This window comes from Cryptomeria japonica, chromosome 2 (assembly GCF_030272615.1).
Source record: "Cryptomeria japonica chromosome 2, Sugi_1.0, whole genome shotgun sequence".
Taxonomy (NCBI): Eukaryota; Viridiplantae; Streptophyta; class Pinopsida; order Cupressales; family Cupressaceae; genus Cryptomeria; species Cryptomeria japonica.
In genome coordinates, this window is record NC_081406.1 from 566,137,096 (window position 1) to 566,152,591 (window position 15,496).

The window sequence follows — 15,496 nt, forward strand, 5'->3', positions numbered from 1 at the left end:
ATGCTGATTTGTTTCCAATTGCAAGGATCGATAGTATTCTGCTTATTGCTAATTTGGGTGACAACATATATTTTAGGTTTCAAGCTCCACCATAGCTGATTAGTGTTTTGGCTCTTATGAAAACGGTTGACTAGGAATTAAGCAATCAGTTTTCGAAATGAATCAAGCAATGCTATTTTGAACATTGCTAAGAAAACTTTTCTTAATATGTTTAAAGTCAACAAGTTGATACTTTGTTTTGCTTCTTGGTTGTTGGGTTTTATGCATAGGAGCAAATCCCTTTTTTTTTTTGTCAGTCTTGAAAGTGATAGTCATCTACTCTTATCTGCTCTTTTTGGACAATATCTCTTATATCATGTACCTTATATTTTTTCTGTCTATATATTAAGAAAAAACTCCACTCTCTAAGCAATAACGCAAGTGACCTAACTCCATCATGTGGATCGTATAACTTAAATATAATTTTATCTATTGAATTGCATTGGTCTTACTCGCTATGATGATCAACTCATCAAATATAAATGTTGGTGTATTAGTTTGCCTTCCTTGAGACAATACAAAATGAAACAATGTGAGGTAAAACGTCTCTTCATATTGTAGGGGAGTTGGTATTTTAATTGGTACCTTTTTTTGCAACACAAAACAAAAGAATAAGGTAAAACCTTTCCCCAAATTGTAAGAGGAAGCTTCCCTTAAAGAAGAGTGAAGTAAATAGTATGTTTCCTAACACTAAAATTTATAAAAGTCTACAATTAGTGAGGATTTAAATATGGAATAAAAAATTTACTGAAAGCCATGGCACAAGGCGATTCAACACTTCTGCACTAGACAAGAGATTTTATATTTTCAACGTAATATAGAAAATGATAGTAGTTAAAAAAAATAAAAACTACTATTAAAAATTACAAAAGATAGTAGTCAGAAAGTAGGAAATAGCTTTCATGTGTGTTGGATTTGACTCATGAATCATAAAAGAAGTCTGTTGGAGCTGTAAGTGTAACCCAAGTCATCGTTCAATCAATCCCTCCCACCTTACCACTGAACCCCGGCTCACTAAAAGTTTGGAAAACATGAATTAAATGAATGTTAGATCATAGTTTCTAAGTGTAGCATAGAATCAGTTGAATACAAGTCTGATATACAAATATATGTGTATAGCTGTGTATTAAAATTCTCTACTCAAGTGTATGCCTAACTGAATTCTCAGAAAAAAATAGATGATAATGCTTCATTCATAAATGCGTACCATTGGAAACTAGATTCTGATCCAGGAGAAGTAACACACCTTTCAGAGTTCCAGTTGCGACTTCCCCTTCTAAAGGTGCATTCATAATAGGAACACCAAACTGAATCATTTCTCTTCCGTGGCCTCTCGCGGGTCTTTTGGAAACCACAAACGTCTGACCTGTTAATGTCAACCTTTTTCATTTATTTACCCATATATGCCAACAAGTATGCATGCGCATGCACACGTCTATGCCTTTATATTATGTAATGTGCAGTACAGTGACACAAATCAAATAATAGACGTAGTAATAAAAAATGAATGCATCTTACAAGACAGTTTCTCATCACATCAACTTTCACTCATCAAAAAACTTAAATGATAAAATCTAAAGGAGAAAATAAGTATTAGACATGTCAAAAATAAGAAAGGAAATGTATGAGAACATAAAAAGAAGAATTGAGACACATGGCAAGAGAAAAGAAAGAGACTTAACATTTTTTCCCAAACATACAAATTTGTCATCCTTAAAAATTCCTATCAGCAATACAATAAAGAAAAAATAATTTTGAATTAGAACAACTTGCCAAGTTCCAACATAAAAGCATGATCATAGGACCAAACAGCTTATGCCAACAAGTATGTTTAATATGGCATGCTTTCTCATATTGCTTCAAATTCCATTTATCTATATTTTTTCTGATTTTCAATTATTAAACAAGCAGGGAAGGGGTCGAACCTGTCGGAACACACTTTTGAAGTTTGAACTTTAATGAATAGTTTTCTATATCTCATACCATCATCCTCACCAATTGTACCCAATCAATTGAATTACAACACTTTGACACTTTCAAAACAATTTCACTCTCACAATATTCATAGAAACCAATGTATATCTATATAAGATATTCCAAAAATCCCACAAAATATACCATCACTCAGTCATCAAAGCTCAAAAGTAGAGAAAGGAAGGACAAATTAATCTAGACGACAAGGACAGACAGACATTGAAGGATCCACCAAGTATAAATTTAAATCAGTATTGAAAGCAAAATGTACCCATGTGAATTGACATTTGAAAAACTTAGAAGTGATCACAAGGAAAAATGTGAGTGGCCATAATTTCAAACATACAGAACTATACAGGAAGAAAATAAGAGAATAACACAAGACTTCAAATTTGAAATAGGGAAAGAGTTCATATTATTGTGGAATGAAACTTGGCACGCATCATCAAAGCGAAATAACTATTGACAGGAATCCTTAGGTCAACGGACAAAACGCTCGAGCATAAAAACGGATGTTATCAACCCGTTTACACGTATAAACACGGTATTTTAATCTTCAAATTAGTAAATCCGGGTCGACGGTAGTAATAGGAACATTTGAACAATATTCATTTGGTATCTTTATTGTTTCAATGTCAGGAACTCCGTGAGACGAATCATGACAAGCCATCTCGACGAATATTTATCAATCCATTCTCTTCATCATATTTAAACATGCTCTTTCACCTTGAACATTAAGATGCATATACTTCTGGCTGCTCTTTTCGTTTCTCCGTCATTACTGAATTATTCATTGGTAACGGCTTTATTTATTTGTTTTTTAAATGAAACTCTGTCAATAAACAAATAGATATTTTGTGGGGGAACTACGACCAACAAAAATTCGGAGTTGAAATGTGATATAATTTATAAACTCTTCTACAAAAGAATGGGAACTTCAATCCTTAGATTATGTAAAGCTTCTAACCCAAAATATAAGGAATAGGTGTCAACAGGCCAACGTTTAGAAGCATATTACTCTAGATGATCTAATTATCAAGGTTGATAAGCATTGTTGTATCCATACAAATTTTCCATGTGTCAAATTTCAACCTAATTATGTCTTTTTGTCAAAATGATAGTTGTGATTTCGAAAGCTTGGTCCTTGTCATCTACTACGTTCTTCTTGTTATCTATTATTTTGTCTGTTTGCAGGGGAAGCAATAGAGTTTTCAAACATATTCGTGATGGTGACGATGAAGAATTAGCGGAAATTCAAATACGGCAAAATTTTAAATTTTTTTTTGCAAGACGTTCAAAGACAGGTGTGCACCAAATAGTGGAAATCAGTCTTTGGGGTATGATTGTGACGGAAAGTTTGTCTTATTGGGGGAAGTAGTTGTGTATCCTAACTTTGGGCTTCTCAGAAGCTTACTTAAAAATTTCAAATCAACTTTTTACAGCAGTTTATTTGGCAAGTCCCCTGCCACATCATCAAGTATGGTGCCACATCAGCATGTTTTTTGTCAAAGGTATCCAAAACAACCCAAAAAAAAATGAGATCAATAGTTGTGCAAAAGAGACCCTTATACTTGTGCAGTTGATGTGGCATTGCATGATTGGTTGTTTTTTACAACTAATGGTACATTTCATAGCAATAACAACTTTAAAGTCACATCTATTGCCCCAATGTTTTGTAATTATTAATATATAAATACACAAAAATTGATATTTTATATTTCAAACAATAGTTTTTATTTGTACTATTCTTGAAACAAAAAGTATCAACAATCCTCACAACTATTCATACGTGCTCAACTGGTATCCTTCTCCTAATTAATTATCTGCCTTTTAACACTCTTGTGGATGTTTGGACATATATTATTTTCTGTCCCATTGTTTTATTCTTTGGATATGGGATTATCATGCGCTTTGATCATTTATTGATGATTCATTATTATTCTATATAAGATTATCACCATGAATTAATTCTATACGAGATCATCAATGATTGTTTTTCTTTTAAGCATTTCTTTCTTAATATTTGTATTAGATATTAATGATTTAATTGAATGTTTATACCTGGATCATAATGCTATATAAAATATTATTATTTTTTACTATTTAATAGTGTAATGATCATATGTAAAATATGTAGTTGATAAGAAAAAGGATTAAGGAAGGTGAATTAGGTTTGATTCTTTAAGTGCCATAAACTTATAAGTCAAATTTGTTAAATAGTTATTTGATTGAATGAATTAATTAAGATAATTAAATTAATTAGAAATAGATGTTAATGGTGTTCATTTATTTAATTATAATATTTTAATTAATTGTCTAGTAAAATAGAATAAATCTTTATTAAATTTAATTAATATTTATTTTCAATTAAATGATTTCGTCAAATTAAAATTGATTTAAAACTTGTACTACTTTATTTATTCCTTGTTTAAACTTTTAATTTTAATAATTTAAATTAAATAAATAAATAAAAACTATATCTTTATTAGATTAAAATAAAAGTTTGTTCTATAATTATGTGTCTACAATTAGATTTGTGAAGAGAAAATTATCAAAATAGAATTATATATTGTTTTATTATTTCAATTGCTTTAGTTAAGTGATGTGCATGCATTTTAATTGTAATATTTTAAATGAGAATTCTAAAGTTAGAAAATAGATTTATTACTTTTTTAATTAAGGTTTAGTAAGAATTTCGAAAATATTTTGAAAGAAAGATTTAATAAAAAGATAGAATCCTATAATGCACAATACTTATTGCTATTTACATTCATATAGGATTGAATTACAATTTTAGGAGATTTTCATGATTCTATTGAAGGACTCAATGATTTAGCATCTATCAACAATATTATTACATTGGGTGTTCGAAAGGATGACATCTTAGTATGGAATTTATTTACACCAAGTATTTGTGAATACATAAGTGATTTGTGAATGGTTAGATATGTTGAAATTATAATCGTGTTAATTGAACTAAACTAGAGTTTATAGAAATGAACCAAATGAATTTGGATCTATGTATTTGCATTTTTGGTGAATTAAATAAAAAAGTTAACTGAACTAAACTAGAGTTTATAGAAATGAACCAAATGAATTTGGATCTATGTATTTGTATTTTTGGTGAATTAAATAAAAAAGTGATGATTTCAAACCATGTTGTGTTCCCTTTTTTTGAATTAAGATAATTAATAATATTATTAAAGTTGGGCCTAGTAATCTCCAACTTTAGAGCATCATAATAATATTACTATAAGTAAACTAGAAGCTATGTTTTTAAACGCTAGTATTAAAATATAAGCATTCTTAAATACTCAAAATAACATAATGAAAGTAAATTAAAATTAAAAGTATTTTTAAATGGTTAGAGGGAAAATTTAAGACCCACGGGTTCAATTTGAAAAGGTACATTAAGGTGATGTGCATCTTCATTTGGTAATCATTCAAGTTATCCTTTGCATCCAATTTTTATATTTGGGCAGTTGTTTAATCTAGGGCATCCAAGGATGAAAACCCTTGGTTAGTTTGGGGTTTAACCCTCTTAGATTCTACATCTAGGATCAAGGATGAAAATCATTGTTTCCCATTTTGGGTGATTTCGTCTAGGGATCACAAATTGATTTATTTGTTAGGGATTTGAAGATAAATTTCAATTTTCTACAATGCTACTATAGTGTTTGTTGCTAATTTTTGAAATTTCAAGCAAGATTCCAACAAGAAGTGATTAGTTTGCAAACAAAATTGACAATTGGCAAGGAGGCTTTTATTATTGAAATTTCAAAATGTATTGCTATTGTTCATCATCAATTTCAAGTAGATTTGAGGTGCCATATTGAGGAGGCAATTTATTGTCAACATCTATTTCACTTTCAAACCCTAGTCACTAGATCACATGTAATTTTTTGCATTTTTGGCTGTTGATAATCAACATTTACATTGGAGCTAAGTGCCATATCTAGGGGGCATTTTTATCATCATATATTATTGATTTTTTAAGGGTTTGTATGCACAATGGTCATTGTTTGCCTAGTATTTATTGTGTTGATGTTTATAGCAACGGTCGGTATCCTTCTATGGGTCGACATAGCAAATCAAATGTCTAATTAGCCTAATCGGCCTTAGACATTTTATGAGATCGACCCATATGTGGTTATGTGTACCGATTTAATATATGTATTAAATAAATGCAAAAGAAACAATTAAAGACGTCAATTAAGCAATACGATTTCTTGTGTATAAATAAAACATATTAAGCCGACTTAGATATCCACCACCCTTGGTGAATGTACACGATGCATATTGTGAAGTCGTGTCCTTTGGATGAGTGTCGACTCTTGGGTGAAGGGTTGCATCGGTGGATATAAAGGGAGATTATATCTTCCTTTTTGAAATCAAATTAACAATCAGCATTCAACAGTTTGAACCATACAAGCATATCATGTTCTTCTTCAATAGCATAGCGATATCCTTCTGCAGTTCGTGTTCTTCCTCTATCTAATTGACTTCTTGTTCAGCAGTGTGTATTCATCTTCAAGACATATTGATTGATATAGAAATCACATTGATCTAGATAGGTCATCATACATCATTTCTACAACATGAATTGTATACAACAGTCTAATTGAACCTATACTAGTTCATAGCTTCAAAGTGTGAAGCATTTATTGTAAAGACATTTGAGACAATAAAGATATACTTCATTGATGGGTTTTTCACCTTCAAGAGGAAGGTTTTCCCAAGGTAAATTATGTGCATTTGAATTGATTTACTGTCTATCTAATCTGATCACCAAATTTAACATATTCCAAATCAGTAGAATACCATACTCATGGTGATCATTTTAATTCAAATTTGAGTATTTGGAGTAATCTAGCATTTATACTACCAATTGTAATTGATGAGAATGATAATATGAAGTCCTGTATCAACAATTGAGGGTTTTCTAAAATGTTCATAGTCAATTATTTTCAATTTTTATTTATTGTTCCAACTTGGCTTGGTCTTCAAAATTTAGAAAAAAAATACAAAAATTCATAACGTTGCATAAAATATTGTATGATTTTAATCAGGGACATTACAAACCAAAGCCTTAAGATTCCTATCATAGGGAGATTGACACAAAAAATTAATATTGGATCTATGAGCTAAGAAAAGTAAAACCATCAAATTTGATATATTTGGAAAAGTGTTTAACTAGTTTTATTAAGGATATCAAAATTAGGTATTTTTTCATCAAATTATAAAATTGCATGTTTTTTAGTCAACTAAGGTCAATAACAAGGTTTGGTACAAGTTTGGGTATGAGAACTCATTAGAATTTGTGCTTTTGAACCATGCAAAACTTTCTTTTTACTATTTTATATTGTGTTTTTTAATCTTCAAAATCTAGAATGGACAAGGGAAGAGGATAACCTTATCACCCAATTTTGGGTGGTTAAATCTCTAGAATTTTTTTGTGGACATCTATGCACCATGGGGACATTTGCACCACCATGTGCAAAAGACAAGGACAAACCACTACCTAGTATGCCCCTTGAGGATGACATCACCACAAGACACACCCCTTGGTGACATCTATACTACCTAATGTTCTCCTTGTGTAACACACCCATTTTTTGATGATTTTGATATCCTATTTTCACAATTTGGTCATATTTGACCAAGAGTCTATTTCTACTAATTTTGATTGTCGTAGAACAATGGATAATTTTGTATTCAATGAAATGTTAACCTAATTGCATAAGATGGAAGTCCTATTTGGCATCTAATTTTTCCCTATGTAGTTTGGTGATTTTGTCTCTCATTTGAGAATTGTGACTAGTTTGGTGTATTAGGTGGTTAGTGAGTGAGCCTGGTTGGGCCTCAATTAGTCCTACTATTGCCCCTAACTACCTTGAGGATCTTTGGAATCTAAAATGTGAGAAGTTGGATATCCATGTAGTGGAAGATGAACGTTGGTATCATCTTCTATACTTTGCATCTTAACACTTAGGAGGTCATTGTCCCCTAAAATGTGTTTGTCCGAAGAATTGATTTAACTCTTCTTACTATATGAATGCCATATCACACCACCTCCTACAACTCTCATCAACAAGATGTCTATAGGTTGCTTATGCATTATGACTCACCTTCCATCACTCGAGCTATAAGATTATCCATTCCAAAGTCACATGCCCTATTTGTAAGTTCGTTTTATGTTATTGCCTATTGAGATAGCATTCTCTATGGCTAACATACCTTAACTTCATCTCTATGGTTAACATAGTTTAACTTCATCCTTCTGTGAGTGATTCATAGCCACTCTTTAGGAAGTCGATCTTAGCATGGTTAGGATACATTAGGGAGCCTTGTAATATGGTCTTTTTATGTGTAGATGTGAATGTTTGTATTGGTATGTATGTTGTGTTATGTTCTACACATTCTATATGCTTGTTAATGTTTGTACTTAAGTGTTGTCCTTGTAGAGGTGAATGTCTCTATTGGTATGTGTCTTGTGGTATGCTCTACATATTATGTATGCTTGCCAATATTTGTACTAATGTGTTGAACTAACATTTTTTAGGTCTTGATTATGTTTATGTGTTGTATTGTAATGTCCTTTTGTGATGTTACATGTTGTGAATTCTAAATGTAATGATGGATGTGTATTACATATGATTATGATTGTACATCTATGGTAAACAAGAGAAATAACTTAATATGATAATCATGATAATTGTATTCATTACTTAATGAATGAGTTATCTATTCATTCACTTCAAAATAAATAGATGGATGGAGAGGATAGGGTCCCTTTGATATTTTGGTTCAAAATACCTTCCCCATACACAACAAGAATTTGCAGGCAACTATTCATGGATGGATGAATTTTACACTTGGACATAGAGATATAATACTTGACCACCATTACATGTGGTAGGGTATATTACCTCTATACTATATGTTGCTATAGGTTGTAATTTTGCTCATTATGTAATATTGGATTATTATATGAAGAAGTTGAGAAATACAACTTCAGAGATCCCAAGAACACCTGCAAGCAAAATACTTGTCACAAGAGAAGAATGGAGGTAAAAAACAGTAATGGCTCTGAAGAAGAAGATTATCATTCAAAGAGGGAATAAAATAAAAAGTACAATACAATCCTTATAAAAGAAGAATATGCAACCCTAAAAGTGTGCAACCCTAAAGGGATAAAGTGTATTTAATAATTAGAAACCTAATATATTATTAAATGCCTAAGTTTAGCTTAAGCGTAGAGTATAATAAACTAATAATTAAATAAATAATTGTTAGCTAATACATGATAACTCTAACACCCCCCCTTAAGATGAACTTAGGGAGTAGCTAAAAAACTAAATGCATGAAGCAAAAAAATGCAACTACAGATGATGGCAAATTTGGGTCCCAACAACAAAGCCTGATGAGGTACCCAAGTACAAAAGGTCTCTTTAAAGCGGAGAAATAGAGAAAACCTCATGGGAAAAAACTCTACTCCAAAAAGAGATGAAATACAAGTGAAGGATTGAAGAAGTCTCCAAACAAGAATGTTTCAAAAGATAGGAACAAAAGAAGAGTAGAAGAATCATTGAAGCATGAAGAACCTACAAACATTGTCGAAGAATAAATATCGATCTAAAGAACCTCCACTAAAATAGAAGACGACCAGGTAAAGAAGACTATAATCTACATGAGTGCCCTCAAATAAAACTACTCAAATCAGATGGCAAACAAAGACAAACAACTGAACTTGAAGATACAGATGGCAAAAACATCAAAGTCTGAAGAGTTGCTCAATTGAAGATGGAAGGTTGCCTCCAAAAATAGGAATGAAAGAGTGTCCATATGGGAAATGATCCATCTCACCGAAATGCATAGGTAACCAGCCACTACATCCACCTAGTATTCTAATGTATTTATGTACTTCATAATTGACTTGTTAACAAATATTGTTTTAAATATATTTAGTTGTACTTGTACTTTCATATTAATGGATACAACTATTTATTTACATCTATCCAAAAAAACTTCAAGAGATATTGATCTTGAGTTACTCTAAAAGTTATTTTACTTCACAATTAGTTAAGAATTATTTTATTTTTGTATTTACATTGTATACTTGAAAGATGTTTTAATTTACTTAAAGTTATTTTATTTTTCTTTAGAAGTATTTAAGGACTATTTTATTTTTTTTTATATTATTTATTTGAAGACTTATTTTTATTTACTTAAGATTATTTTATCTACAAAAGAATTATTTGTTTTTTATTTATTTTAAATTTATTTCATATTATTTATTTTTTGACATATTTTTGTTGTGTTTTTTTTAAACATACTCAAGCTATTTTTATTCTACGTTTTACTAATAATTACTTTTCTTAGTACAATTAAAATAAAATATATATATAATTAGTGTTTTGTTTTAATGGAGGTCATCCACAAATTCGTTTTTGCTATTTGATACCTTGCACTCAACAAGGCTTGACCCTCGTGGGCTCATTAAGAACCTTTCAACTTCATCAATAGACCAAGGGTCCATTGACTATAATTAGTGTTTTGTAGTTTTATAGTTTAGTTTTTTTATATGTTTGTTATGTTTTTTCAACATACTCAAACTATTATATTCCACTTCTTCCTTCTAATAGTTACCTTTCTTAATCTAATTAAAATTTAGAAAAAAAAGATAATTAATATTTTGAACTATTTTCATTTTATTTATTTAATTTTTTTATGTTTTAATAAAAAAAATTAAAATATATGTCAATTATATTTTGTTCTCACATGAACATATTCAAATCATTACATTTTGCTCATTGTTGTTGTAGAGTAAATTTTGAAATATGTTTAACCAAGTAAAAGACATGGAAAATAGATACAACTATGTTTTGAAAAAGAAAAGAAAAAAATGTAATTCATATTTTAAGGCATGTTTAGCCAAGTTGACAAGATAATGCACTTATTGTGACATGCTTTATTAATAAATAAATGAATGAGTGAGTTTTAATGACTTCCACGAGATCATCCGTCTATGGGACCAAGAGTAGCATCACTAACAATTTTCAAGTTCACTTCAATATTAGCTCTTATATTGTGGATCTTGATGAAGAGTCCTATGATCTTATGAAGTCTTGTCTCCTCAAATTGCTCATTTAGACTACTCACCTTCAAGTTGTTTATATGAATATCCTCATATGTTGCACACTCAATGCTAAAGTGTCATTCAATTTCAACCACTTCTTTGTTGTAGAAAAGACAAGTTCTTTCATCTCATTCTTCTTTGGAACTGCTCGTCTCACATCTAAGATAGTGAGAAACTATACTCAATTATCACTAGAAGTCTAGCCTTTCCCTTAATTGTAGGCCTTAAGTAATCTTTGTCATGCTCCAAAGAGTTGAACTCTTTGATATAATGTATTTTTTTAACCAACCTATTCAAATCCATGTCCCACTTGCTCATCCGAACTTATCTAAATCATCTTCTTCCAATTTAATTCCTCCGCAACAACAGTTTGGAGTCTACGTTGGTTACAGATGTTTTTAACTTTTTTAAAATAAGTTAAGAAACCAATTATTGTGGAGGTTCCATTGGGAACATTCCAGCTTCCGCCAAAAAGATCTCATAAAGGACTGATGAATTATTTTGAAGTATCAACCAATTTTAGTTTTCAAAACCATAGATATCTTAATAGAGTGTGGACCATCAAATGCAAAAGCGGATTTACAGAACAGGATGCATTAGCGAGCGACAAAAAGGTGAGAACTCAAAAGTCCTGCAGGGTGTTTGTAGATACATCTTGGATAGGGCCGACTAGGAATGGTTCAAAACTGGCTCTATGTTGATTGTTGTTCACCAATCATGTAAGGGTTTATTTGAAGCCTACACGAGCGTACATTGGAGCATGCCTTATTGAAATCTGACATGATTTTCTATGAATAATTTGTCAGATGCCCATTCACAATAGCGCTGTTGATGAGAGGCTGACTAAGTTTGAGGACGAGTCACAACTATAAACAGGTATATGCTAGCACACAACTGGTAATAGAGGAACATGAATTTAAAGAACAGATGTGCTGGGGCATAGCTGAATGTGAGCCTAACAAGTGGCAACTACATATTGGTTCCAAACTCGCACATTAGCTACTAATAGATGTGCGCTTTTCCATGTTGAAATGATTTCTCCAAAACAAAATAGAACCTGCTATATTTAGAGGTGTGTTGTTGCAAAGCAGCAGATTAAGAGGAGTTTTCCAGCAGCGTTTTATGTGGTTTCACTGGTATTTCCATTGATATTCGGCAATCTTGAGCAATCATCTCCTTCAATGTTTCAAGAAAGGTCGTCTGATTTTGGCAAAGTCTTCAATTTTTCAGAGATTTTCATTCCCTTTTCAGGCTGGGTTGGAACTTCCAAAAAAAAGATTTGCAAACATATAGGAAGCGCCTAGTCTTTTGAGAGTTCGTTTTCAGTTCTTATATTCACCAAACCCTTGGTGTCACTTCGAAACTGCCTGCAATTTTGTCATACCATCAGCAAGTTTATAGACGAAAATTAGCAGCAGTACAATTGACCTTGCAAGAGCGAGTTTGCAGTCTTGCAGAAGAGCTTTAGTATTAAACTACAGTTTTGAATACAAAGCATCAAGAGTCCTTTGCATATTCTTGACAGGAGTTATCATTGACAAGGTCTTTCGGTCTTCAAACAACATTTGAGACATGTAAGATAGTTGGGAATTTATTGAAGTCACCGGTGCTGTTCAAGATAGAGAAACATTGTTATTGTATTCTATATGATATTTCAGTCATCACAAAAACAAGTAATCAGAAGTTCTTATTTCATCTACTCTTCATCAAATATATTTCAGGGTCAATAGTTTAATTTTCTTTGAAGGAGGTTGTCGTGGTGGTTTGGTAATGCCAATTTTGCAGGGATGATGTAGGATATATTCTAGGGTTTCAGAGTATTCAAATTTGCAATTTTCAGTTAAGATTTGATGCAGAATCAATAGAAAAAGGTTTTCCAATACCGGACACCAAGATTGGTGAATTGCCAAAGTTTTAGTATTTTATCAGAAGATCTGCCGTAGCAGAACAGAGAGAAGCTTCATCAAAATCATCTCCAGAGCCGCCTGTCAAGGTTGTCTATGTTTAGCCTGCACTATATTTAGTCAACACTGTTTTCAAGGAGATTAAAGCATATTCTGAAAAATATATTTTCAGCATCTATTTGTAGGTTAGTTATTTTTTGATGACCTTCTAGAAGATCCATTGCTAGCTTGTACTTATCCTTGTCAAGAATCTAACTGAAATTTTATGAAAGTTAGAATTTAGTATTTGAGGATAGAATTTTGCTTTCAATGCAAGCAATCTATCATTACTGTAAAAGTTGTAGTTAATGTTTTTTTGTTTAATTTTCATACAATTCCAAAATGCTATAAGAGACATCTTTGATATTTGAGAACATTTAAAAGAGTGTGTTCATGTTATTAAAATATTATATTTATTTTATAATGGTCATTTTAGTTGTCATCTTGAGTTCTTTATTTTTAATGTCTTAGAGTTGAACTAGTGAAACTAGTGATCGCTATATTTAGCGTCAAGTTTATCTTTCAATTAACGGTTTGATCTCTATTTAAGGCGCTGGTGCAGGAGCACCTAACCCAAACATACACCAGGAGGTTAAAGATCATGCCATGAATCATTTCACTCATATTTGAGTTTATATGGTCATTTTAATGTATTTTGAGTCATTATGAGGTCATATGTAAGCTAAAAGAGCCAATTGTAATGAGTTGTCCAAGTTGTCCTAATAAGGTCTTGATTGGGTTTATGAGGTCAAATTTGTATAAACAAGTCATGAAAGGGTAAAAAGGTTGTAAAAGGTCATTTGAAATCCATTTTGATGTATTTGGAAAGTTCATGTGATATCTCAATGATGAACCGCTAGTACCAAACCGGTACTGAGAGGGGGGGGTGAATCAGTACAAATACAAATACAGTCCAAAACCGGTTTGAAAGCAAATACTCCAAATGACTGATAAACAGGGATACCGGTAAAACAGAGTGCAACCGGTAACATCCAGTATAGCTCAATCAGTCATGAACTGGTCACTCAATAAGCTTTTCTCTTAGCTCAATACCACAGTAACATTATATTCTCATGCATAAACTAGTAAACCTAACCATCAGATCTTCACAATAGTGAGTTCAATATGTTTTATAGACAGGCATAAAACATAGAACCTTCATGTGCTTAACAGATAAAACAGAGCATCACAAGACAAGAGCATTACACACGACACACATATTTTTCACGTGGAAACCCAACTGGGAAAAACCACGGTGGGAATGAATACCCACAAGCTGCTTTTTGAACTCTTTAGAAGTCCGCTCTGTTAGGAGCCTTGTCCGGTTAAGGACATTACAATAGGTTCTGGTAGGAACCGATCCTGTTAAGGATCACCCGGTTAAGGGATACCCCGTTAAGGGTTAAACCCGGTAGGGTCACCTTGTTAGAGGATTTTAAGAACTCAATAGCTGAAAGGATCTCCTAAGCTTCTCTAGCTTCTCAGAATTCATTAGCCTCGAGTTACCCAGTTAAGGGATTTGAAACAAGCCGGTTAAGACCACCCGATTTAAGGGATTTTGAATCAAGACAGTTAAGGCTACCCTGTTAGGGGATTTTACAACTGTTGAAGTGGTTAGAGATCAACAAGTATTACAATGATCTGTTAACAGCACTCAATGCTAATCCAGATCCGTTTAGGCTCCTCTTTTCTTTTTGCACATTCACTTTGCAGGTATCTCTTCTTTCCTTTGGTCTGGCAAGAATCACGTATCACTTTCCTTGGATACACACTCACAACTTTTTGCCAACAACCTCAAGCAGAAACCCAACATCAACCTTATAGGAAACATACAGGTCGGTAGCAAAAACCCTAAACCCTAAACTTGTTAGGTTGAGCAATTCAAACGGTTCGATCTTGATCATTGGATCATACTGCATTAAATGCACCAGTCTTGAATCGATCTCAAGACATTCTCCATCATCCATTATCCACTGTTTTCATGGCGGCTGATAACCCATCATGCTTAATCACCGTTTGACAGACTTCGCACATTCCCGAGGTAGATAGGAATAGTCATCTTCATGCAAGATCCTTCACACACACAGAGCTTATGTGGCAACACGATCTGTCCTTCATCATACTACTAACTCATCACACAAAGATCACCGATTGAGTCACACAGACTTGAGGTGCTCCAACCGGAAACCCCGAAGTGGAAGCTGCCTACCAACCGGTAGTCATACAGTGCTTCCATATGCCGGTTCCCATAACTACATGCCGGTTCACCTTGAACAAATATGTCGCTTCACTTTGGCATATACCGGTTCACACTATGTCCCATATTGACATCAATGACAACATACAATGTCATTATGTCTTTATGCCGGTTCACATAATGCCAACAGTAAAAGGTCATTTG

At 32.3% G+C, this 15,496-nt stretch overlaps 1 protein-coding gene across 1 annotated transcript in view; it reads right to left on the bottom strand.

Annotated features, from left to right (window-relative positions):
* Positions 1 to 15,496, bottom strand: part of LOC131041532 (RNA demethylase ALKBH10B) — a 92,888-nt gene that overhangs the window by 7,636 nt on the left and 69,756 nt on the right. Inside the window, exon 4 of the mRNA XM_057974659.2 lies at positions 1,286 to 1,405. Coding sequence (XP_057830642.2) covers positions 1,286 to 1,405 — 120 coding nt within the window. The remainder of the gene's footprint in view (positions 1 to 1,285; positions 1,406 to 15,496) is intronic.